The sequence below is a fragment of the Aptenodytes forsteri genome, unplaced genomic scaffold (assembly GCF_000699145.1).
Source record: "Aptenodytes forsteri isolate BGI_AS27 unplaced genomic scaffold, ASM69914v1 Scaffold15, whole genome shotgun sequence".
NCBI classification, from domain to species: Eukaryota; Metazoa; Chordata; class Aves; order Sphenisciformes; family Spheniscidae; genus Aptenodytes; species Aptenodytes forsteri.
Genome location: NW_008795129.1, coordinates 10,595,082 through 10,619,240, shown reverse-complemented (window position 1 = coordinate 10,619,240; position 24,159 = coordinate 10,595,082). Strand labels below are relative to the sequence as shown.

Genomic DNA, 24,159 nt, shown 5'->3' with positions numbered 1-24,159 from the left:
GTGGGTTTTGGTCATCTAGTAAATGCTTTTTAAACAGATCTCCATTTTACCTCACAGATTTTCTATTTAAATGTTACCTTTCAATCTGGGTCATCATGCTCATCAACTTTGGAGGCACTAAGATGTACACCACAGCTGGAACAGGCTCCGTTAGCCTGCAGGAATGCAACAGGTATTTCTAATGAAGCCACCAAATTCCAATCCAGTGACAAATTCATGTTTACCCATGACACAGATGCCAAACGGGCATTCAGAAATACATTTCCAAAAACAATGTTCTCAATCACAATTTTCAGACACTCAAATTTTGTTCTCTTGTAGGTTGCAATCTCTCTCTAAATTAAATTAAATTAAATTTAAATTAAATCTCTCTCTAAAGGCTCTGCAATCTGCCTCTCTAAATTAAAACCTCTAACAACATCATTTTCTTTATGCCATTTGGTGAATTTGCGACAAGTCCTTGGCTTTCTGGATTGGTTTGATGGTCTGTGACAGCCTCCCAGGAGCACCTGCTTTTGAGCTTTGCTAGTTCGCCTGCTGACGCATGGGAGATTCAACACCAGCTCATAACCCAGCCCCTGGCAGCGAAGTGTCAGGATGGATCACACTCCCACCTCTGCCCTTCCCGTGGAAGCCATGATTTGATATTGCAATCACACGGCTCATCCTGCTCGTCTCAGAAATACCACTTTCAACGACTTTCTTCCAATGAATGAAAACTTCTAATTCTTATTACCCAACCTCCTAGCGGGACCACACACACAATCAGAGGTTTTCTCCCTGCCCCACTCCGGAAGCAGAGTTGACCCATGAAGACCAGATCCAGCGGGATGCATGCCCATCACACACAGGCTGGGGGGCTCAGCCAAAGGCATTGCCCCCCAACTCTTCCTCGCCAGGGCTCACCTGCCAGCATCCTTCACAGCACGGTGCAGCCTCGCAGGGCGCCCAGGCTGCTAACGCAATCTGAAGAGGGACGTGCTGCCCATCAGCGCTGAGGCCAATCCCCTGCACCGGCTCGGTAAGCACAAATCTCTGACTGGAGCTGCACCCACCTGCGAGGCAAGCCCAGCCCCAGGCTCACAGCTCAGCAGAGTCAAGCAGTGACTCAGGACAAAACAAACCAGCTGCAAATATTTGAAGTATGTGGACGCCAGGAGGGGAGGAGCCACTGCCTACCATGAGAAGAGAGGGGATGAAACTAGGGCAGGGAATGATTAATCTGAGCGAAAGGTTAAACTCTCTGCCAGGACCAAGATCTGGCCGGGGTGAAAACTCTCACTCTGGACATTGATAATAAGCCTGCAACAGAATATATCCACTGTTCCAAAAGCAACAGACTGGATATATTCAGTGTCTCATTGCTCCTTAGGAGGAAGCGGGAGGTGCAGCAGAGAGGTGCCATGGCAAAAGAGGACTTCAGCCCACAGAAGTATTCAGCCACTGGCATTGGAAGAGTCCTGAGACCAAGGACCAGGAGATAAATCCAGACAAACCACAGAAATGAGCTGAACAGGAGCAGATGGGGGCACGTTTCCAGGGCCACTGGAACAACTTAACATCTCAAAGATGTTTCTAGCAGAGCCTGCTTGGTGGGGACATCTCTATACAAGGTAAGATTACAACCATCGTCCCAGCACAGCCCCACCGCATTCAGCGTGAACAGGGGATGGTCCCAACCTGTGACGCAGAAAAAAGTGAAGTAATATGATGGTCTGCAAAGAGCTAACCTTCCAAAGCTGAGGTAGAGGATCAACAAAAGTGGCTGTGAGCAAAAAGATTGATGGAAAAAAGAATGAAAGCTGAAAGTTCTTTAAAAGGTTGTTTTAAATAGATAATCCAAAAAACATGGTTATATGATCAAGAAAGAGAACAATATTGATGAAAAACCTGTCCTGGGTCTGTGCTTCAATAAAGGCAGCATTTATATTATTTCTATTACTTAATATAAATAAATGAATGAATGAATGTAGAAAAACAGATAATAGACAATTGACACCAAGAAATCTGAAGTACAGAAAAATGAGAAGAAAGATACCAAGAAAAATCCATGGATGGCAGAATTAAGAATACAATTTTCTTTTTTTAAATGAAGAAATAAAATGCTACTTTATAATAGAATTTTATTTCCACCCAGGACAAAAAGAAACCCTTTCAATAACGCAATCCCACAAGTAAGCAGAAATAGTAATATTCTTGGTAAGTTTGGTGAAAAGACAATTATACAATAAATGTTTCTTTCCATCTAAAAAGCAGAAATAAAATCTTGCTAACTGGCACCTCAGAAACCCATTGCCAGTGGAGAATATCCAGAAAAGAAGACATTCCTAATCAGATTCTCCAGGGACTGTATTTTGAGTTGATCCTATATAATATTTTTAAAGTAAATGGAAAATCACTGCTGTCATGTAGAAAACTGAACATTGATTCAACAGGTTCGCAAATAAAGATGAGTCACTGAGTGACCCAAGGTATCCTGAATAAGATGGAATTATTCAAACCAAGGAGGTTTAATGCAGACAAATGCATTAATGTATTAATGGGGACAAGAAATGCAGCCACACGTAGGACTGTATTCTGGGGAGTAATGCTTCTGCTCGTGTCGGCCAAAACTCAGTAGGAGTTCCCTGAGTGCTGCAGAGGCAGATTGGGGTCCTCGGACAAGGGCACAAGAGCGCAGCAAGGTAAACCTCTGTGCAAGCAAGTGCTGACACCCACCCAGAACGTCTCACGCTGCTATGAAGTCCACTATTTTAAAAGAGTATGAACTGAAGAATGAGTGATGATCAGGAAAAACAAACACTGAAAGGTCTTCCTGTGAGACTTTGCCAGGAGTATTTTAAGACTATTCACTACAAAGAACTGAAGACTGAAAAATTACTTAATTACAGTACCTGCCTGAGAAGAAAATACCATCACTAAAAAGCTCTAATTTAGTAGAAAAAGGTTGGGGTTCAGAGCTGAAATGCAACACATTAGCATGCAAAACATGTAAGAGTGATGGTGACTAAGCAGCAAAGCTATGACAGGAGGGTTCTCCTTCTGTTGATGTGGCAGGCAGACACATCTGAGTCTCATCCCAGAAGAGATGGTCTAACCAAGTAGCTGTCACTGGGCTGCACTGCAGAGAAATCTGTAATAAGTTTAATAACCCCGCCTATGGAAAAGATCAGGCCATGTCATCTCTAACGGGGCTTTCAAGCCCTAAATTCTGTTACTCTGTGGAGGAACCTGGAAGAGTGGCAGGCAGCATTAGAAAAGGTGCCTGGAGCACACACAGAGAGAAAAACAGAGCAGACTTTTTTCTATCAGCTGGACAGGAGGGTGTCTGCCACCAAGGATGATGAGAGGGCTTTTGGGGAGGCTCCCAGGTGCTGTTGAGGTCTTACAATGAGGCAGCAAAGAGGTGCTGGTGCCGGTGAGGTCTTACATTGAGGCAGCTACGGCAGGAGGAGGGCTGTTGCTGGTGCAACACTGTGCCCCAGCAGGGCAGGAGGAGGAATGTAACAGGGAACTGCAGCCAGAACCGAGCCACAGGATGGACAGACAGTGTTACAAAATGCCTGGGGCCTTCCTCCTCCCCTTCCTGCTGTGGGACACTGGCCCTGATGGTGAGGGCATCCTGCCCTGCACCTCCCGCAGCTGCTCCCCGGCCCCTGAGCCTGCCACAGCAGGGAAAAAAATCCAGCACCCCCTCCCCGCGCAAGCGTGGGTGTACGCAGCGTCTCATTTAACATCAGAGGAGTGAAGGCTCTCGCCCAGCATTGCAGTCTGTCCCCTCAGCTCTTGCGAAAGCCGGCCAGGCCAGCACTGGTCCAGTCTCCTAAGGCTCCCTCCCCACTCTGCTCCTGGCTCCTCCTAGCTTCCACGCTGCCCTTTGGACATCCTGGCACTGCAAAGCCTCTCCCTTCCCTCGCCCTGGGGACACAACCGAGCAAAGTCCCACCCTACCAGGGCAGCTGAAAGCACAAAAATGCAGCCGGGGGAGCCTGCTTAATCAAATACCTCCAGAGGACAGATTTCATGCTGTTTAAGCCGACAGGCAGCCACAGCCTCCAGCTCTGCCACTTCTGCCGCTGCATGGAGGTGCGGTTTTCCTCTGCGTTTCAACCCCCCTTCATGGAGAGTTCACACACGTGCCTGAGACAGACGCTGGCAGAAAGGGCGCAGAAGCAAACAGGTTTTCAAGCACACGGCTGCCCAATGGGGAGGCCAGTCCACCAAGAAGTGCTCTTTCACTCCGTCTGCCCAGACCCCACCACCTTGCTGTCCCTTCCCCAACACACACCAATATCCTTGCAACAACGAGCCAAGCCCCACAAAGCTGTCTGCAGCTGACTCTGTCCCAGCCATGGTGTCAATGGGACAATTCTGCCCATGCCAAGACAGGCTGAGCCCTCCAGCTTTGGTATCTCTCTAGCTCCAGGGTGCCGGTTGATGGGACTGGAGACCCAGGGATGGCTCGAGGACGCAGGACACGCAACTGCTGTGGCACGGGCAAGGGACCACTGCGGTACTGAGGGGCTGGCAATGCAGGAGGTACCATTCCCATCTGCAACAGCCCCCCAGTGCGCAGGTGCCCTGGTGTCCTGCCCATGTGTAACCACGCAACTACAAGTACTTGTCCTCTGTGTCTGTCCGAGTGCTACAACAACAACTTCTCCTATTTCCTGCTTTGTGCTGCCTGTGAACTGCTGCCATACTCGCCCTCTGGATGGCCACGATTTGGTTCCTACACACAGAATCTGTTCATGATGGGTTATAAAAGTAGAACAGGCAGTGGGAATAACCCCAGCACCTCACCCTTTCCCCCATGAGGAACCTCCTTGGGGCCCTGAGAGAGCAGACAAATCAAGGCGACAGGTTTTAGGGTGTACGCAAAACACTCGGGGCACAGATGGAGGAGCGACCGAAAGGACAGCAGTGAGCCGTGGGTCTGTGCTGCCTGGGCTTCCCTCCCACCTGGGCCTCCGCGAAATGGGAGCAAGAGCCCTGGCAGGACACGTAGGTGACTGTACAGAGGGATAATGACGATGATGCCCATTTCAGCAAGCTCCAGGGTTTCCCATGAGAGCCCTGCTGTGCCGGCCACTCGCCTGTGCCAGAGTCCTGGTTCTGCCCTGGTGTCAGGGCAGAGCGAAGGCACACCCGAGGCAACTGCCCAGCATTTCCCCGCATACCTCGCTTCTCCTTCCTGGTCTGCACAAACTCCGAGTGCCGCAGGGCGCTGGGAGCCGTCCGTCTGTAGAAGCTGTTTCGCTGCAGCACAGAGCCCACCCTGTTTGCTTCCTCGGCCTCCTGCTCCCAGACCTGGCTCCAGTCTGGCCGGCCCGTGCGTACCCTTGAGCGCTCTGCTCCGCCGCTGCTCCTGGCTGGCATCCTGGGCCCTGGGGCTGCTCCTTCCAGTTCCCCATGGCCGTCATAGTCCATGTCCTGCATCTTGGACTGTGTGTAGCAGGTGCCTGACCCCAGGCTTACGCTACCATCTCCTGAGGACCAGACCACAAATGCAGGGGCTTCACAACCTCTGTCCAGACTGCTGTGGTCCATGACATGGGCTTTGGGCTGCCTGCGCCGCTCAATGTCTTCTTGGTCTACTTGGTCCCTAACACCTATATACTGTCTTTCCTGCTCTCTATATGCCCCAGAGCCTCCATCCTCTCTATACCACTTTTCCCCTTCCCTATATACTTGATTGCCCCCCTCCTCTCTATACTGCCTTCTCCCCTCCCTACGCTCCCCAGCATCCCTCTCCTGCCTATAGCACCTTTCCTTTTCCCCATAATGTCTTTCATGCTCACTGTAGTCCCTAGGAGCTCTGTCTTCCTGATACCACCTTCCCCCCTCCCTATAGTCTCCAGGGCCCCTATCCTCTCCATACTGCCTTCCCCCCTCCCTATACTGCCCAGGTACTCTGTCCTGTCTGTACCGCCCTTCTCTTATCTCAGAACTGCAGCCTCTGTATTGAACGCCCTCCCTCTCATACACTCTATAGTTTCTACCCTCTCTATCCTGGCTTTTGCCTTCCCAAGCACCGTCTACTCTCCTGCAGTCCGCATACTGGCTATCTCCCTTCCAAAAACCTCCACAGTCTCCATTCATGCTCCGTCGGTCCACCGAGATGCCCTCCCCTCTCCTGTAACCGTCCCAGCTGCTGTCTGCTCTCTGGCAGCCCGAGTACTGCCTGCTCGGCCTGGGTCTGTCATTGCAGTGAGCCTCACCACGCAGTGTGCCCACCTCAGCCACATCCTCTCTCCGCACGGCACAGCAGTCCTCATATTCCCAGCCCAGGAGCCGTGGCTCCTGCCTCAGATCCTCCACACTGTGTTTCGTGCTGGGATAAGTGCACATAGTCCTGTCGGGGTGTGGCGCAGGTGCTGACTCCCTTTGCTATCTGCTCTCTGAGCCCAAGCCCGAGCTGACGCTGCTTCTCTGCTCTGCTCCAGCGCTCCTGTCCCAAGTGAAACGCAGGCACCGCTTCCTGAAACCAGCCAGCAAGGGTACGAAGAGGCGTGGGCCCAATCACTGCCAGCCCTGGCCTCCTCCACCTGCTGCCCAAAGTAATCAGTAACCAGCCCCAAGGAGGGAGGCCGGGCTGGGCAGGCTCTCACCGCCCAAACCGGCTCCGCAGCTTTGCCAAAGCCTCTCCACAGGTGGCTCAGAGGCAGGGAAAAGGAGGGCACTGGAGCATGCGGAGGCCCTGCCCCAAGACCAATGTCCTCAGGGAAGGGAAACGGCATGTGAGACCACAGGAAGCCACAGACCAAAGATGGGATACCAGATCTCCTTCCCCTGCCTTCAGGCTCCTGCCAGCATGGAGGCTAAATGACGCGGTCTAGCAGAGGCTGGGCTCTGCTCCACACCTCACTGGGGGAAACTGAGGCCTTCAGGCTGTCCCTGGCTCAAACCTGATGCTGAGCCCACCTTTTTCCCAGCCCTCATCCACAGGTCCTGGGAAGAGCTGGAGATGAGCAGTTCCCTGCGCGACAGAGCATCCCTGAGCAGTGCCTACGCAGTGCCATCCAGCCACAGCTGCCTGGTTCCCTGCTCCAAGGCGAATGGCTGGTCCCCCCCACTGATAGGAACAAGCTTGAAGGGACTATCTGGGTTATGGAGTTCACTGGCAACACACAATGTAAGTTTCCAGGACACTACAGAAACACACACTCCTCTCGCTGCAGGGCGCAACATATTCCCAGTTTTCCATACCAAATACAGGAGCTCCTATGAGAAACCAAGAGACGACCACAACATGCCCTAGACAGAAAGCAGGAGAGTCCATGCATATCATCCATGTCCCAGGTTCTTGCACCACTTGTTAGGTATGCACAGCCAATGCTCCCAGCTGGTAGAAGACAAAAGTAAAACCAATGGACCCTCCTACTCCAATTGCAGGAGGGCAAGCACTAATCCTGCCCAAGCCTGGTGATCAGTGAAACCCCCAGTGTGCACACGAGACATACAAAGAAGCAACCTGCAGATTTTAAACATGTGTTTTAGAAAACCACACACTTTCTGCTCTTCCTTTGGCTCCCCAAAGGACACACCAAGGGCCTGGGCTCCCCCAAGACTGCACCAGCCCTACTTTGGTTCCTGGTCAATGCTTAGGGAAAGCTTTTCTCCCTCCTGCGTGCCTCCACGTTCCCCTAACCATGTCAAGGCAGAAGTCACGCCTGAGGCATGGTGCAAACACATTTTGCTGAGCCGATGCATTACTGATCTGGCCTGCTGCACTGAAGCTGGGCTAGCAAGCCTGAGACATGCTCTCTGGCCACACTTGGATGTGGCAGGAGGGATGCAGCAGAGCTTGGGTAGGGCACATCTTTATCATAGGACCAGAGAGGCTACTTATAGATTCTCAGGTTTCTTGAAGTGGTAAAAAATCCCCTAAGACTATTAAGGGGATAACTTGACAGGTAGGATGTCTCAGGATAGTGTGTTAGTTCCTGCCTAAAACTTCCAGTTCCAGTAACCAACAGGGCACAGGTTCCACAGGACCCGTCCTCTGTCAGGAAGCACTGGGACGGTAGGAGACATTGCCCAGCAAGATCTATCCTGTAAGAAAATTCCCCTTGATCCAGCCTAGATTTCCCTCTTCCTACCTTCAAGTTGTTTCATCTAGCCTCAAATCCTCTAAGCCTCCTTCCAAGCATCCCTCTTGCACGCCACTGACGTGGAGGCTGTTTGTCACCCTGTTTCCCTGGTGCACCCGTATCAGCCTTCATTCCCATGTGCTCTGCATCAGATGCGATCCTGCAGCAGAGCGCCTGGGCTCCCCAGCACTGATTAAGCAGTGGGAGGATGGAGGCAATGAAGTCAGAGTGAGTAATCCCCAGGCAGGAGTTGGCATTTCACTCCACCTCCTGCGTGCAGTGCCCACATTTCCTGCACATCGTGGGTTTTGATAACAGAACTACAGTGTCAGAGCTCCTGGGAGAAGCTGGGGAAGGGACTGTGGGAGATGTACGTGGTCCCGTCTTTCCATTTTGTCTACTGTAATACCAAGTATAACGTAATTAACAGCACTGATCTTTATATGGCATCTTTGGGTTTCGGAGCCCAAATGTGCTGATAGAAACAGGGCAAATTTCTCCTCCCTGAGTAATTTTTATGGGCTGCAAGGACAAAAGTCATCTTTTTGGTTACAGACATGCTGCAATTTAAAGCTCTTTGTGGCTGGTACCGACAGTGCAGCGTCATTCTCCTGTCCTGAAATTCTGGACTCCATGGACGGCAGCAGCACAGGAGCAGGCTTTACTTTTTGCCCACTAACCCTCCCCACTCCCAGGCCAGGTTCAGCACCCTTCTGCACATCCCCTCTGATTTGAGTGACAAGTCCCCAAAGGTCTGTATCACTACGAGAGCAGAAACTGCAGGAAACCCAGCGTCCTGACAGGCTGAGGGCAGGCACGTCACAGACATCAACTCAGATCTCAACTGCAGGACCACCAGCAAAGCCACTCTGAAGCTGCTGCTCACTCCCCTACAGCTAAGAGCGGGTGAGGCAGGGAGGTTGAACCTGCAGCAGCTGTGTTTTTGCTTGAGAGCAAAGACACACTGGGAATGGATCAGATGAGGGCTCTGGATGTACAGTGGGGCTGGAAGAGGAGATGGGAGAGTTGGAAGGAAAAGGGGGTGGGGAAGGCCAGGGCCGAGGGATGTCCAGAGAATGGCACTGTGGTTCTCCAAGGCAAAATCATGATGACTTGTACTGCAATAATGCTTACAAAACGACCAAAATCAGGAATTAAAGAAGGAAATAAAAGGCTGGCTCCAACAATGCCTGTACACAGCAGGGGCCAGCTGTCCCCCTGACGCACCCCCATCCCATGCTGCTGCAGACTCACCTCTCAGCTCCTGCAGCTCCACGCTGAGGCTCTCGATGTTGGAGTCACAGAAATCAAGGTTTTCCAGGGTCTCCGCTCTCACCAGCTCATCCTGCTGCTCCTCCAGCATCAGGCTTAGTTCAGCGCGGGTCTTGCCGTAAGCATCCAGGTCTCGCTCCACCTCGCTGATCCTCGTCAGCAGAATGGAGTGGGGGGAAGCTGATCCTGCCTGTGTCAAGTCCTCACGTCCCTCCTCTGCCCGCTGCTCCTGGGCGCTGGGCTGAAGCTGCGGAGGGGCCACACTCCTCCGCTGGTTGCTTGACGGAGGCCGGGGCGCAGGCCGGGAGGGCTTCACTGAGAAGGACAGAGACCTGCCTTTGGACACCTGGCCACCCAGCGTGTGCACGGGGGTTGTCGCAAGGCTGCTGGGCCGAGGAGGGGGTGGCCTCAGGGCCTTCCTCCTCTCTGGCTGCCTGGTGTGGGGGGCACACTCAGGAGACCCACGGACAATGTCCTTCTCAGAGCTGTAGTCCAAGATAGAGAAGTGTCGTGAGACCTTGTCCTGCTCAGCGCCAGTAGTTGTCAGACTCTTCTCAAACTGCGCCAGCTGCTCTGTCAGTTTGGAGTCGAGGTCCGTGCAGCCGTCCCCCTGCGCTGCAAGCGGGCAGCATTCCCCCCAGCTCCCAGCCCATGTGTCCAGGCCCACCTGGGCACCTCCCAAGCTGGAGGAACAAGGTTTGGACTTCTCCTGTTGACCATCCACCCAATTGTCCAGGTCCTGGGCGCTGCTCCGGCTCTCCTGGGGTTTGGATGCCGCCCAGCTGTTAGAAGAAATCACCTGGCTCCTGCAAGGATCTGGGGGGGAGCGGGGAGCCTGCGGGGGCACAGTGGGAGTGTCTCCATCATGCTCAGGCAGGGTGTGAGTTTCTGAGTTTCCTGGGGAGGCTGAAATGGTCCCCCCAGGCTCCAACTCACCTGCCTGGCCAGGCCTGTTGCCATTTTGGGGAAGCAGCTGAGCAGCGGGGAGAAGGCCATTGACCGTCTCTGTGCAGTCAAAGGGTAGGGAGTCTGCTGTGCCTTTGGGATGTGGCCCTTGGTGTCCAGTGTCAGGAAAGGCCTGACGCTGTTCCAAATCTGTGCCAGGATGACCCTCTGTTCTCCCCGCCATGTGAGACAAAATGGTGTCAGGCTCAGGGTGTGCAGCCGAGCCATCCTCCTTTTCCCTGCCATCTTTCCCTGGCAAAGGAAGAGCTTCGGAGCAGGTGCTTTCTGTGTCTTGATGGACAGTGACTCCACAGCTGCCTCCACCTTGGGGATCCCCAGCACCCACATTTTCCCTGCAAGGCTCAGAGGCTTCCAGCCTCACAAATCTGTGTGGAAAGATGCCACGTTTCCCTCTCAGTTCCCCCTCCAGCCAGCCATCCTCCAGAATGCCTACGATCCGAATCCTGTCACCCACATCAAAATCCAGTTCCTTGGACTCCAGGGCTTGGAACTGATAGAGGGCAACACCATAGGTGCTCCCTGGCTCCTCCTCCTCCTTGGGGGGCATCTCCACTGTCCCATTGGTGTCACAAGTCCCTGTGGGCTCTGGATCCACTGAGGTTCCTGGTGCTCGCAGAGGAGTAAGCAGCTCCACAAAACCCTCTGGGAAGATGCCCCTGCGGCCTCTGAGCTCACCTTCAAACCAGCCAGGCTCTGGGACACCAACAATGTTGATCACGTCCCCTTCCCTGAAGTCCAGTTCTTCCTCGAGCTGAGCAGACAGGTCCATCAGGGCCCGGGCTTGGCCCAGTGAGTAGGCAGGCACCTCCAGGAGAGCACTCTGGGACAGCTGACGGCTCCAAACTGAAAGGCACAGCTCCCGCACACATGATGAGGGGAAAAAGCCCTTGGAACCCCAGCTGCTTCGGCCCTGGAGCCAGCTGGAGGCCAGGGACCCCCCCAGGATCACCAGGTCTCCTGCAGGGAATGAGACACACCAGTTCAAAACTGTCCTCATGATTGCTTCCCACCTCTTATTCCTGCCTGTCCGTGTCCTTCCTGGCTGTGGGTAAGGTCTGGCACTCTGCACGGAGCGCAGTTGGACTCCATGGACGGCAGCAGCACAGGAGCAGGCTTTACTTTTTGCCCACTAACCCTCCCCACTCCCAGGCCAGGTTCAGCACCCTTCTGCACATCCCCTCTGATTTGAGTGACAAGTCCCCAAAGGTCTGTATCACTACGAGAGCAGAAACTGCAGGAAACCCAGCGTCCTGACAGGCTGAGGGCAGGCACGTCACAGACATCAACTCAGATCTCAACTGCAGGACCACCAGCAAAGCCACTCTGAAGCTGCTGCTCACTCCCCTACAGCTAAGAGCGGGTGAGGCAGGGAGGTTGAACCTGCAGCAGCTGTGTTTTTGCTTGAGAGCAAAGACACACTGGGAATGGATCAGATGAGGGCTCTGGATGTACAGTGGGGCTGGAAGAGGAGATGGGAGAGTTGGAAGGAAAAGGGGGTGGGGAAGGCCAGGGCCGAGGGATGTCCAGAGAATGGCACTGTGGTTCTCCAAGGCAAAATCATGATGACTTGTACTGCAATAATGCTTACAAAACGACCAAAATCAGGAATTAAAGAAGGAAATAAAAGGCTGGCTCCAACAATGCCTGTACGCAGCAGGGGCCAGCTGTCCCCCTGACACACCCCCATCCCATGCTGCTGCAGACTCACCTCTCAGCTCCTGCAGCTCCACGCTGAGGCTCTCGATGTTGGAGTCACAGAAATCAAGGTTTTCCAGGGTCTCCGCTCTCACCAGCTCATCCTGCTGCTCCTCCAGCATCAGGCTTAGTTCAGCGCGGGTCTTGCCGTAAGCATCCAGGTCTCGCTCCACCTCGCTGATCCTCGTCAGCAGAATGGAGTGGGGGGAAGCTGATCCTGCCTGTGTCAAGTCCTCACGTCCCTCCTCTGCCCGCTGCTCCTGGGCGCTGGGCTGAAGCTGCGGAGGGGCCACACTCCTCCGCTGGTTGCTTGACGGAGGCCGGGGCGCAGGCCGGGAGGGCTTCACTGAGAAGGACAGAGACCTGCCTTTGGACACCTGGCCACCCAGCGTGTGCACGGGGGTTGTCGCAAGGCTGCTGGGCCGAGGAGGGGGTGGCCTCAGGGCCTTCCTCCTCTCTGGCTGCCTGGTGTGGGGGGCACACTCAGGAGACCCACGGACAATGTCCTTCTCAGAGCTGTAGTCCAAGATAGAGAAGTGTCGTGAGACCTTGTCCTGCTCAGCGCCAGTAGTTGTCAGACTCTTCTCAAACTGCGCCAGCTGCTCTGTCAGTTTGGAGTCGAGGTCCGTGCAGCCGTCCCCCTGCGCTGCAAGCGGGCAGCATTCCCCCCAGCTCCCAGCCCATGTGTCCAGGCCCACCTGGGCACCTCCCAAGCTGGAGGAACAAGGTTTGGACTTCTCCTGTTGACCATCCACCCAATTGTCCAGGTCCTGGGCGCTGCTCCGGCTCTCCTGGGGTTTGGATGCCGCCCAGCTGTTAGAAGAAATCACCTGGCTCCTGCAAGGATCTGGGGGGGAGCGGGGAGCCTGCGGGGGCACAGTGGGAGTGTCTCCATCATGCTCAGGCAGGGTGTGAGTTTCTGAGTTTCCTGGGGAGGCTGAAATGGTCCCCCCAGGCTCCAACTCACCTGCCTGGCCAGGCCTGTTGCCATTTTGGGGAAGCAGCTGAGCAGCGGGGAGAAGGCCATTGACCGTCTCTGTGCAGTCAAAGGGTAGGGAGTCTGCTGTGCCTTTGGGATGTGGCCCTTGGTGTCCAGTGTCAGGAAAGGCCTGACGCTGTTCCAAATCTGTGCCAGGATGACCCTCTGTTCTCCCCGCCATGTGAGACAAAATGGTGTCAGGCTCAGGGTGTGCAGCCGAGCCATCCTCCTTTTCCCTGCCATCTTTCCCTGGCAAAGGAAGAGCTTCGGAGCAGGTGCTTTCTGTGTCTTGATGGACAGTGACTCCACAGCTGCCTCCACCTTGGGGATCCCCAGCACCCACATTTTCCCTGCAAGGCTCAGAGGCTTCCAGCCTCACAAATCTGTGTGGAAAGATGCCGCGTTTCCCTCTCAGTTCCCCCTCCAGCCAGCCATCCTCCAGAATGCCTACGATCCGAATCCTGTCACCCACATCAAAATCCAGTTCCTTGGACTCCAGGGCTTGGAACTGATAGAGGGCAACACCATAGGTGCTCCCTGGCTCCTCCTCCTCCTTGGGGGGCATCTCCACTGTCCCATTGGTGTCACAAGTCCCTGTGGGCTCTGGATCCACTGAGGTTCCTGGTGCTCGCAGAGGAGTAAGCAGCTCCACAAAACCCTCTGGGAAGATGCCCCTGCGGCCTCTGAGCTCACCTTCAAACCAGCCAGGCTCTGGGACACCAACAATGTTGATCACGTCCCCTTCCCTGAAGTCCAGTTCTTCCTCGAGCTGAGCAGACAGGTCCATCAGGGCCCGGGCTTGGCCCAGTGAGTAGGCAGGCACCTCCAGGAGAGCACTCTGGGACAGCTGACGGCTCCAAACTGAAAGGCACAGCTCCCGCACACATGATGAGGGGAAAAAGCCCTTGGAACCCCAGCTGCTTCGGCCCTGGAGCCAGCTGGAGGCCAGGGACCCCCCCAGGATCACCAGGTCTCCTGCAGGGAATGAGACACACCAGTTCAAAACTGTCCTCATGATTGCTTCCCACCTCTTATTCCTGCCTGTCCGTGTCCTTCCTGGCTGTGGGTAAGGTCTGGCACTCTGCACGGAGCGCAGTGCGTGTTGGGTATCCACAAGAGCACAGAATGGAGGTAAGGCATGAAGCATCGGCAGCCTCTTGCACACACATATCTAAGATACACAGTTTTGGCTGCTAAGCCATGAAGGTGCACCAAAGGTTTCATTTCTCCCCCAAATGCAAGTCTAAGATTTGGGGATTGGAAGGCAGTTAAAAGGCAGCTCTAAGTTTACTATGATCACATGACGACAATATTTTGAGTTTCAAGAGTAATGACAGATCATGAAAAACCGGTATCAGAGTGCCAGAAGCCCAAAGGGCCATGGTGCATTTGACATGACCCATGTCATGAGGTATTAGGAAATTCCCTGTCTCTCCTGCCACTCTAGGCAGGATTCTGTGACTAGGTTCATGCTTCTGGAAGGACAGGTGAAGGTTATGAGATGCAAAGCAAAGGAAGGGAATGGCGATTACCTCTCTGCAATGACAAGCTCCCTGGCTCTTGAGATGTGAAGTCACTGGTACAAACAAACAGTTTTTCTCCCTGCTTCAAAGGGGGAATATCCACAGGTTCCACAAAGCTGCTAGGAAACTGCCCTAAAACGAGAAGCAGTTGTCAGCAACGAGTCTTTCCTGTAGCCCACCACCACTCCCTCCACCCTCCTTTCGTTTGGGAGTCAGGAATTCCTGAGGTTTTAAATGCTTAAGAGCTAACAGAGAACAAAAAGCTTTGTGCCCTCGGCTCACTCCAGGCAACCAACAGGCTGTGTTCATTGCTGGGACTGTGCTATCAGCATGGAGTTTCTGGGAACAGACATACTAGACTTTCTCTGCTTTCATTGCTTGCTTCCCAACTCAGAGCCACGATGAGGACTGAGAGATCCAGTAGTGCTGGACCACGAGACCAGTGTCTTGTGACTGGGCACATCCACCTGGTGCTCCTCACTCTGTAAGGCTTGGCCCCTGCGTGGCCGCAGCGCAGAAGTCAGGCCACCACACTCGGGATGGCCACGTCTTGTGAGTCACAGGCTCTGTCACAGCTTCAGCGCTGCTGAGGCTCCAGGGACCTTCCCCACTTTATCACCTCTGTGCACCTATTTCACCATGGCACCCATTGCTGGATGCCCAGCTATTCTGAACAGGCCACAGCCAGACGGGGCAGCGCACACTTGTTGGCCATCACAAGATACCACTCAGCTACTAATTTCAGTCCCGGGAGCATGGGACATGGCAGAGCCCACTGCAAAGGCCACTAAAAATGTCATTCCTATCTTTCATAATTTGTGGCAAGGGGTTGTGATGGAGTATGGGCTAGTAGCACTTCCAGCATTCACTTCTGATGACCCAATATGGCATCCACGTTCTCCAATAAAACCTGGAGATGCCATATCCAGAACTTTGCACTGGGTTTAGGCAGTTTGGCATCTGCTGTCATTATCCTGAGGTGCAACCAGCAGCCCACAGGCTGCTAGCCTCAGTGGCTTCCTTCACAGTTTTAACCAACTCTACCTCTTTTTCCATGTCTTAGTTTCCTGCTCTGTACATGGAAATAACCTAATGCTGTTAGAAAGGAAGTCATGGAGCTACATTAATTATTCCCCAGGGTACTAAGTATTATTATTGGTAGGCTGCAGCACCTCCACAGCGTCTACTCAAAAGCGTTTTTTTAATTCCCTACAACTTCAGCTTAGAAAACTGGGCAGAAAACTACAACAGCTGTTCCAAGAGAAAGCAGGAATGCAAGTGGGTTTTGAGTTAAAGGTCATTAAAAACCATTCTGTTTGACTTCAGCATGTTTCTTTATCTTTGAGCTACAACACACATCTGTTTATTATTCCTTAATAGCTTCATCTTCTTCAGAACAAGAGCATCAGTTATGCTGGGAGACAAAACTGTGGTGAAGCAGATACTGGTGATTTCTGCAGAAGTAATTTGTGCCCAGTGACTTCAGCAGCAGCAGCAGGATCAGGCATGCATTCATTCAATGCCATTTATCAGCTACGTGGAGCACAGGAGAGAAGTCCTCCTCTCCACCTTTGCTCCTGTCCGTCTTTGTTTTAGCCAGGAGACAGCTCGCGGCTGTTAGAGAGCCCAGACTGCTGCTGCAATAGCAGCCCCATCTCCACGACCAGGGATGAAGCTCCAGTGCCCCCCTCATGCTGAAGACAGAGTCAGGCTTATGCTTTGAAGTGGCCTGGTTTTCATCTCCCTGAGAGCTCACACATCCTCTCAACATCAGTATTAAGATGTGAAAGAGCTGCTTAAACAGGGACTACGAGACTCTCAGTGTTTCACTAAGAGCATTTTGCTGCTTCAGAAGTTTCTCACACCCCTCCAAAAGTTTAAAAGACTTGCACACTACTTCAAGCACCCAGATATTGATGGCAGCTTGTGCAGGAAAATGCTTTAAAGCGGAAAGGAGGAAGTGGGTCTGAGTCAGAGGGCTCAGAGGGACACACAGACTCTGTCGCTGCATCTCCCACTGACTTGACCTGACGAGGTCACTTGGATGTGGATGCATTTCCACTCTCAGTGCATCTGTTTCCTCTCTCCCCTTCCACTGCCACAGCGGGTCAGTGCATAAACTAGCCAGGAAATGGGCTGTCTCACCACAGAGGACGGAGCAACTAGTATTGTGAAGCTCTCATCTCCTCGAGAACTGACCCTCCACTAATCTTCAAAAAACAACAAATGAGCTGTCTGAATAGTTGATGCAAAGCTAGCAGGAGACCAGTGGCGGGCAACCTGCACCCTCAGTCCCAAGCAAAGTCCCATGGAAGATTTAGTACATCAAATCTGGTCCTGCACAGCGCTGGCCAAGGGAAGGTGTGCTCACAGAGTGGATGTTTAGCTGGCACATCTATGGATCCAGGTGCAGGCATTTCCAGCTCTTACCTGTGACACCTTCCTTCTTGCCCAGGAGCCAGAACTCGTCCACCACGGCCAGCACTTCGATGACATCTCCCACGAAGAGGGGCAGCTCTTCAGAGACGCTGGGACAGAAATCAAAGACTGCTCGTACCACGGAGCCAGCCTCCATTGCACCGGGTCTGAAGGCGGATCAGTACCTAAGGCTGAGACACAGCAGGAAGTTTGTTAGCAGCCAGAAACACCTGAAATTATCACATATATGCTCAGAAAGTAAAACCCTTCCTGAGCACAAGAGGCAGGAACAGTGTGAGGGTGTCCTGTCCTGAGCTCCCTGAAACCCCTTGCCACGTGAAGCATGCCACAGGAGCCAAGGGTCTCCAGCAGTGCAGCCCCCATGGTCTAACCTGCTTGTCCAGCCCCTCTGGCTATCTCTGTGGGGACACGTGTTTGTGCTGCAACGGGGGGAGAAGCAGCAAGAAAATTGGAAGTGAATTCCCGTCAGGAAGGAAGCAAGAGGAGGGGAGGAAGCTCAGCACTTTCCTGACATGCAGGGCAGGGCCCTGAGCCCGCCAGGGCTGGGTGGGCAGCTAGCACCACTTACTTGCACAGTCCCACCATGCGTGCTCTGGCAGGATGGGCACAGGCATCCCCCTCCCCATGCCACCCCTCAGGGCCACAGGAACCGTGTGCTGGAGCAGCGTCACACTTCTGCCCAGCAAGAAAAGAGGCACAAAGTCCCCTCAGGCAAGCTCACCCCACCATCCTCTTCCCCACCGGCAAACTCTTCCCACCCCCGCCTGGGCTGACCCAGCCTGGGCATCCTCAGACCTGGCTGAAAATGCCCTTTCTGCCTTCTAGGTACCAGACTCAGTCATCTCCTGGGAGGCCTCACCATGGCTCTTGGCAGAAGCCAGGCTGAGATGAGGGTGCAGACCCTGTCCAAGGCTGTGGGAGCCACGGCTGAAATTCCCCCTGCCAGGGGACCTGAAGGCAGGCAAAGACATCCTCATCAAGGGCTATGTCCTGGATTCCCCATTCCTCTGGAAGCAGCTGCTGAGCCAGGACACTTTTCTGTATCATCTTTGCTTTGTACCAAGCAGCCTCACCATCAAGGCAATACACTGCACCAAGGCAGCAGCAGTCCTACAGCTTCAGCTGCTCCTTCCTCTCTTCCCAGATCCCTCGGGAGAGGAACTGAAAGGTGCATTTGTCCAAGGCAACCAGGAACCCTAAGATTATTCCTCAACATCTGCAGCTCAGACCGGTGAGTGCTTCCCTTCATCTTCCTGTCCAACTGCAATTACAGGCAGAGCACAGCACTGCCAACACCTCTCCGAGGTGCTTTCAGAGCCCTGCCCTCTGTGACGCCAGGACGTCAGCATCCTCCCCCACCAGCTCCCCCGACACAGGCTGCTTTCCTCCCACATCACAAGCAGAGTCCCTGCTCCGTCCAGTCCGACACAACTTCCCTGCAATGGGACCCAACCTCCTCCCCTCCCAAAGCGCCTCTACGTGCACGGTGAACAGTCACCCTCCAAGCGCTGCCCAGCCAGCGATTACCCGTCCCGTACTCAGCATGGCTTGTCAAGCCGTCCCACCTAGCTAACAGCAGAAAGAGTACAGTAACAACACACACCACCACCCACAGTGAACACACAGGGCCCCCATTTCTCCATACAGCCGCGCACGGCCCACCTGAGCCCTGGAGAGTCAGGAAGAGGGGATGCTAACACAGGGAGGAGAAAAACAGCCCCGCTGACGAGGTGCAGCCAACTTCCAGCGAGTGCCAGCGGGGGATCCAGCCAGGGAAAGGCTTTCTGCTGACGGGACCGCTGTGTTTATTCAGTCCGACTCACCTCCTGTGAACAAAGCGGGTTTGTACTCGGCAGGAACAGCTTCCTCAGCACGTCCCTCCCCACCCCCAGCTGTGCCCCCGCTGCAGCCAGCACGCTGCACCCCGGCCCCTGGCCACCCTCACCTCTGCCGTCCTGTCCGTCACTCCTATTGCTCTCCCCTGTCTTCCCTGTAGCACGTGGGCTCCTTGGGGCACAGGCTGTCCCTTTGTCACCAGCGTTGTGCTGGCTGGCCAAACAAAGAGCCCAATATCCAGCAGCCGACAGCACTTTGCCACCAAAAGAGATGAATGGACTGGAGTGAATCAGGAGCACAAAGAGCTGTAGTTCAGGGTAGCAGGAACCTACTGAGGCAGAAGGAGTAACAGTATTAAAAACATGACCATGTGAAGCAGGGAAAAAGATGGAAGAGCCATCAATTAGCTTGGAAATGCTAAAGACAAGGAAGGAGCCTTGCGCTGTTTGAGGTGGAGTGGCCGGGACATGCTGCTGCATGCTCTGACGGACACCCGAGAGCAGCAGCGACAGGTACAGCAGTAGCAGCCCCTTGCAGGCACCTGGGGCTGCCCTCCACCCTGCAGACAGGCTGCTGACTGAGCTCAGGGTCCTAGGAATCCTTGCCATACTCTGAATATGCAAACTTCACAGCTGCACTTCCTCCTCCTGCACAGAGGAGGAAAAAAATATTGCAGGCATAATTGCTGCCTCGGGGTAGTTTCTCCAGGAGCACATGATGGTACAGTGAGATTTCTTGCATTTCTTCTGTCAAAGGTAATGTAAGAGTGGGCTGAGGAGTGCAGGGATTACAGCATGTGTGCTGCAGACCCAAACCCTGGCTTTGCTGCAGTCACTGGGGCTGAGGATACGGCCCTCCCACTGCCCGCGGCTCAGATCCTGCCCATGAAAACAGCAGTGTCACTTCCTCAACTCACCTGCAGCTCTGGGAACTCATTCATTAAAATGTACAAGATTTTCCAATGAGACAGAAGATTGAGAGGGGCAGGCAGGATTGCAATTGTTCTGCCATGTACACCTTAATTGCAGTTATAATAAAACACAGGCACAAACATATTCATGTGAAAAGCATTCCCTGACAGCCAGCCCATGAGGTAAGAAAGTGTGAAGTAACTTCTGAAACTGCCAAAAAAAGAATCGCAACAAGCTCATGTTCCCTCAGCAGTACCAAGAAGAGCAGATCACTCCCTGACTCCATCTGAGTCTAGACAGTATGCCCCTGTATTCGAAAGCAGTGAATCAGTCTTGTGGGGTTTGCTTGCTCCATAACGTGAACACAAAATATTATGTTTTCCAGGATCTTGGCCTTGTCTTACTCCATGGAGTGCTGCCTGCCAACGTTTTCTCCAGACCCCCACCTAGAGAAGGAAGCCTCCCAGCATCTTCCAGACTGGAAACTTGCTGAGTCCAACTCTTCAGGCTTAATGGTGGACCCAAGCTTCTCCCAGATCCACCCTAGATCTGGTGAAAACAAACATCCAGCAGCAGCTCGCGCAGAGGCTCCAGCAGGAAGAGCAGATTGCAGGGAGAGCCGGGCTCCGCCTGCGATTCCCAGTGAGTCACGGCTCCTGACGGCAGGCCAAGCACTATCCCCTCTCACCTCAAGGATGGGTGATCCCTGCATGCCAGGGGGAGGGAGGGAGGGCTCCTCCATAACTGAGCAAACACTGGGACTTCATGCTGGTGGAGGTCAGGACTGCGAATTGCAGGACTCTTGCCCCCGCCTAGCAGCAGACCTGCATCCAAAGACAGCCTCAGTGAGCAAGTATGAAGCTGCAGCGCAGCAGCGAACTCGCCCCGCTGAGAACACGCTCCCTCTGTCTCGCTGCCTGATCCTGCACAAACTAGGTAACGTGTTCCTGGCACCCGACTGCAGCCCACCCGGTGCCAAGCTCCGGGCCTGACACAACAGTATTGTGCAGCAAGGCAGAGAGTGGATTCCCAGAGCATTAATCACTCCCCCCAGCCTGCCTGCATGCATGCTCAGCACACATTAACATTACCTCCATGGAAGACTGCCTATCCCATTCCGCCATTAGCTCTGGAGTGTGTCTGGTCCAGTGCGGGCTGATGAAAGGAGGGACCAGAATGAAATAACAGCTATTAACTCTGTTACAATATTGTTTTGAGACCTTCAGCACAGACTGAATCAAGCCACAGCAGCCAAGAGAAGGCATTTACACATTGACTCAGGCAACTTCTTGTATCCCTCCTCTCTTTTTGCAGCTGAAATCGGGCAGGGTAAGAAGTCTCAAACACTGGACTCACCAGCACCAAATTATTGTCAGGCATTTGCTCAAAGTGCCATCACTTAGATGAAAGCAGACCTACTGAAGATGGTGATATAAATGCCCTTTTTGTACCTTTTTCATGGTAAGTGTGAGCAAATGAGTCACTGATGAATTTCTGTACCTTAGAAACAGGAGTTCTGTCATCTCTGTTTTTGCTGAAAGACACGGAAGCAAGGATTTCAAGCACTTAAGAGCTAAGGCAGCAACACGAAGAGACCATTTTAGGCTGATTACAAGAAGTATTAATAGCCCTAGTAAAAGGAGAGACCCAAAGAGTTTGCAGAGAGCTAATCCGGTGGTATACCCAAAGTGCTGATCAGATCATGAGATAAAAAGCAGCAATGGATGGATGCCACAAATTTAGCAGAAAGAAAACCAAACTTCACAGGCAGTATCACCACTCGTTTCCCTCTAAATAACACTTTTTAGCTTCTCACTCAAGAGGCAGCGCTGTTAGAACTGGCTATGGTCAGCACTACAGCACTGTAACTGAGAAACTAACATATCACCAAACAGACCAAAAAATGCGGTGCGGGCTTCCACAGGCACACTCGGTTTGCACAAGAGGGACAACTGGATTCTTGTGCAGCAGATGTCTCAGTCTTTTTAAAACCTTAGAGCCTGCCTGAGCAGTAGACCAGGAAGGAGTCAGATTCCCAGAAATATACAAAAGCCAAGTTTGTTGCAGAACGAATAAATAAATTAATAATAAAAATATTAAACAAATACTGCCAGTTATCTTTTCTTAAAATTGAAAAATGCCATGCATTTCACCTATGCCTTTTCATGCCTCCTTCCAGTCCTTACAGCTTAATGCCTGTTCACTGAAAACACAATCCACCCCCAGAGATGGAGAAGCCCCTCGGCTCCATTCAATACATTCTCCAGCCACTGGGTCTGGCTTTGATAAGAGATTTGCTGCAGCTCTCGCTGCGCTCTAGGCTGCAGGATCGGTACCTAACATGCAGTGGGAGGAAACCAAGAGTGCTGCTTGGCTTCTCATGCGATTGTGTCAAGCTTACTAACTACATGCTGAGGCATCTTCCCTACTCTTTTTCTCTGTTCCTCCCTGTGGTTTCCAAATCTGGACAGCCCTCCTTCCCTCCTCCTTATCCCAGTGCATCTGCACAGCCTGCACAGTCCTCATCCACACTTCAAGGGTAGGACATTGCCCGCACACCAGCATGCCCTGACCGCTCACGCCAGCCTTCAGAGCTGCCTCGCCACCTGCAGTCACTCCCCCTGCTCGGAGCAGAACATGTTGCTCTGTAAGCTCCCGGTGGTCCTTGCTCACCTGCACATTGCCAGGTGTGATAAACAATACCCGGTTGAGCCAGGCTGCCTGGGCTCCGGCTGGAGATAGTGCCAATGCAGGGACTGTGGCTCTGGCAAACTGCGGAGCTGACCCTACAAACCCCAGAGAACAGATGAGGCAGCGAGTGGGGCAAAAACGCGCCGGATGGTGCAGAGGAGAGGAGCCTTCTCCCACCAGAGAAATGCTGACCACTGCAGCCTCTTGTTAGGACATGCTGCTTGTCTCAGCAGATCCCAAAGAGCCCCCCCACCGAGCTTCACTTAGTGGGAAACAGGAGATCTCCTGTTATGCACTCCATCTCTTAACCCCATATGGCTCCCAGGTGGAAGAGGAATCTCCTCACTTTAAAAGTATCTTCTTTTCCTTCATCTGTGACCTGATATATAAAAAAATCATTAAAATGAGTACATTTAGGTCGGATCGCCAAGCCCTCCAGAACCCGGACTGCCAAGGACAAGGGCTGCTTGAGCAACCTCTGGCCTCCTTCCGCACATGTGCGACAGTTTGGGTATTTGGCCCAGGAGCTCTGCTATGTACCACACAAGTCATTCAAACTACTTCTTCTTCCCTCCAGCTGGGCGCTGGTGTCACAGTGTTCTCACCTGCTCCGTTGCAGGATGTGGCTGAGGACAGGCTGGCGGCATTTGCGTGGGGTAAGCATAGCTGGGGGAGGAAGGAAGAGGAGCTCCTGCTGGGCCAGGTGCAAGCAAAGGAAAGTCATCTGGAAACTAGAGCACAGCATCAAATTTTAACGCAAAGCAGAACACCTTGCCACAACATGTGAGCAAGGAGACTGTCATGGATATTTAATCTCTGGCACTGGGGACCCAAGCACACAAAGGCCAGAACACCAGCTTAGGAGACAAAAGTTTCCCAAATTCTCTATGGCGTGGCTGCTCGTACCTTACAGGCCCCATTAGTGAGTCCTGTCTCCTCCCACCCCGAGGCATGCCCTTGTCTCTCTTGCCATTTTTGCAGACAGGCTAAAATGATACAACTTAGAATAAGGAACAGACAAAATCCCAAGAGCAGCACCACTTCTGCTGTGCGGTACCCATGGCTGGGCTCCCAGGGGTAAGCAGTATACAATCACAAAATTAGTCATTACACCTTGAGTACATATCCGAAACAGGTTGAACTGGGGCTACAAGGACATTCCTCAACACTGGAGCGCTTGACTTTGCACCCTGAACAATATTTTTGAAGATAGCTTTTGGACTGAAGCCCATTACGATGCTTGGGTTGCTGGGCAGGGAATCCAGAAATCTGGAAATTACTCAAGTTTGACTTGGAAGCTCTGCTCTTTGCCCACCTTCGACCCTGTTCTGCGCTGCTCGTTATCTCCAAAGAACCTAAATCCCCAGCAGGGACTCTGCTGATACCTGGCATCATGTGGACCTCTTCCTTTCAGAGCCCCTAGGTGCTCCTGAGAAGGAAGCAATAGATTTTATTTCCTAACAGAAAGGTTAATAAGACAAAGTAAAAGCTGTGTTGCTCAGAAGTGGGTCTGAGCAATCCTTAGAACATGATTAGAAAAATACTTTTGCTGGAGGTTGAGGGCAAATTATCAGTTAAGGTAAAGAACTGCTAAGGTAAGCACAACTCAGGCTGTCCCACCCAAGCTCACATCACCACCGTCACAAAGTCCGTCTGAACAGTCACCCACTGCAAGGACACCTCAACTGCACACCGAACCCTGAGACATCACACAGCCACATTTCCCATGATGGCTGGCAGAGCCGGTGCTCCGC

General features: G+C 52.9%; 1 protein-coding gene across 2 annotated transcripts in view; it reads right to left on the bottom strand.

The window, feature by feature from the left end:
• DNMBP (dynamin binding protein) overlaps positions 1–18,701 on the bottom strand; it is a 31,857-nt gene extending 13,156 nt beyond the window's left edge. Inside the window, exons 1-4 of one of the 2 annotated variants that reach the window (XM_019471664.1) lie at positions 18,630–18,701; positions 16,959–17,137; positions 14,538–14,660; positions 12,040–13,980 (exon numbers count right to left, since the gene is read on the bottom strand). In XM_019471664.1, coding sequence (XP_019327209.1) covers positions 12,040–13,980; positions 14,538–14,660; positions 16,959–17,103 — 2,209 coding nt within the window. In that variant the 5' untranslated portion in view covers positions 17,104–17,137; positions 18,630–18,701. Of the gene's footprint in view, positions 1–9,347; positions 10,864–12,039; positions 13,981–14,537; positions 14,661–16,958; positions 17,138–18,629 lie in introns of those variants that run through there. The other variant, XM_019471665.1, reaches the window with a different exon arrangement.
• Positions 18,702–24,159: the final 5,458 nt, after the last annotated feature.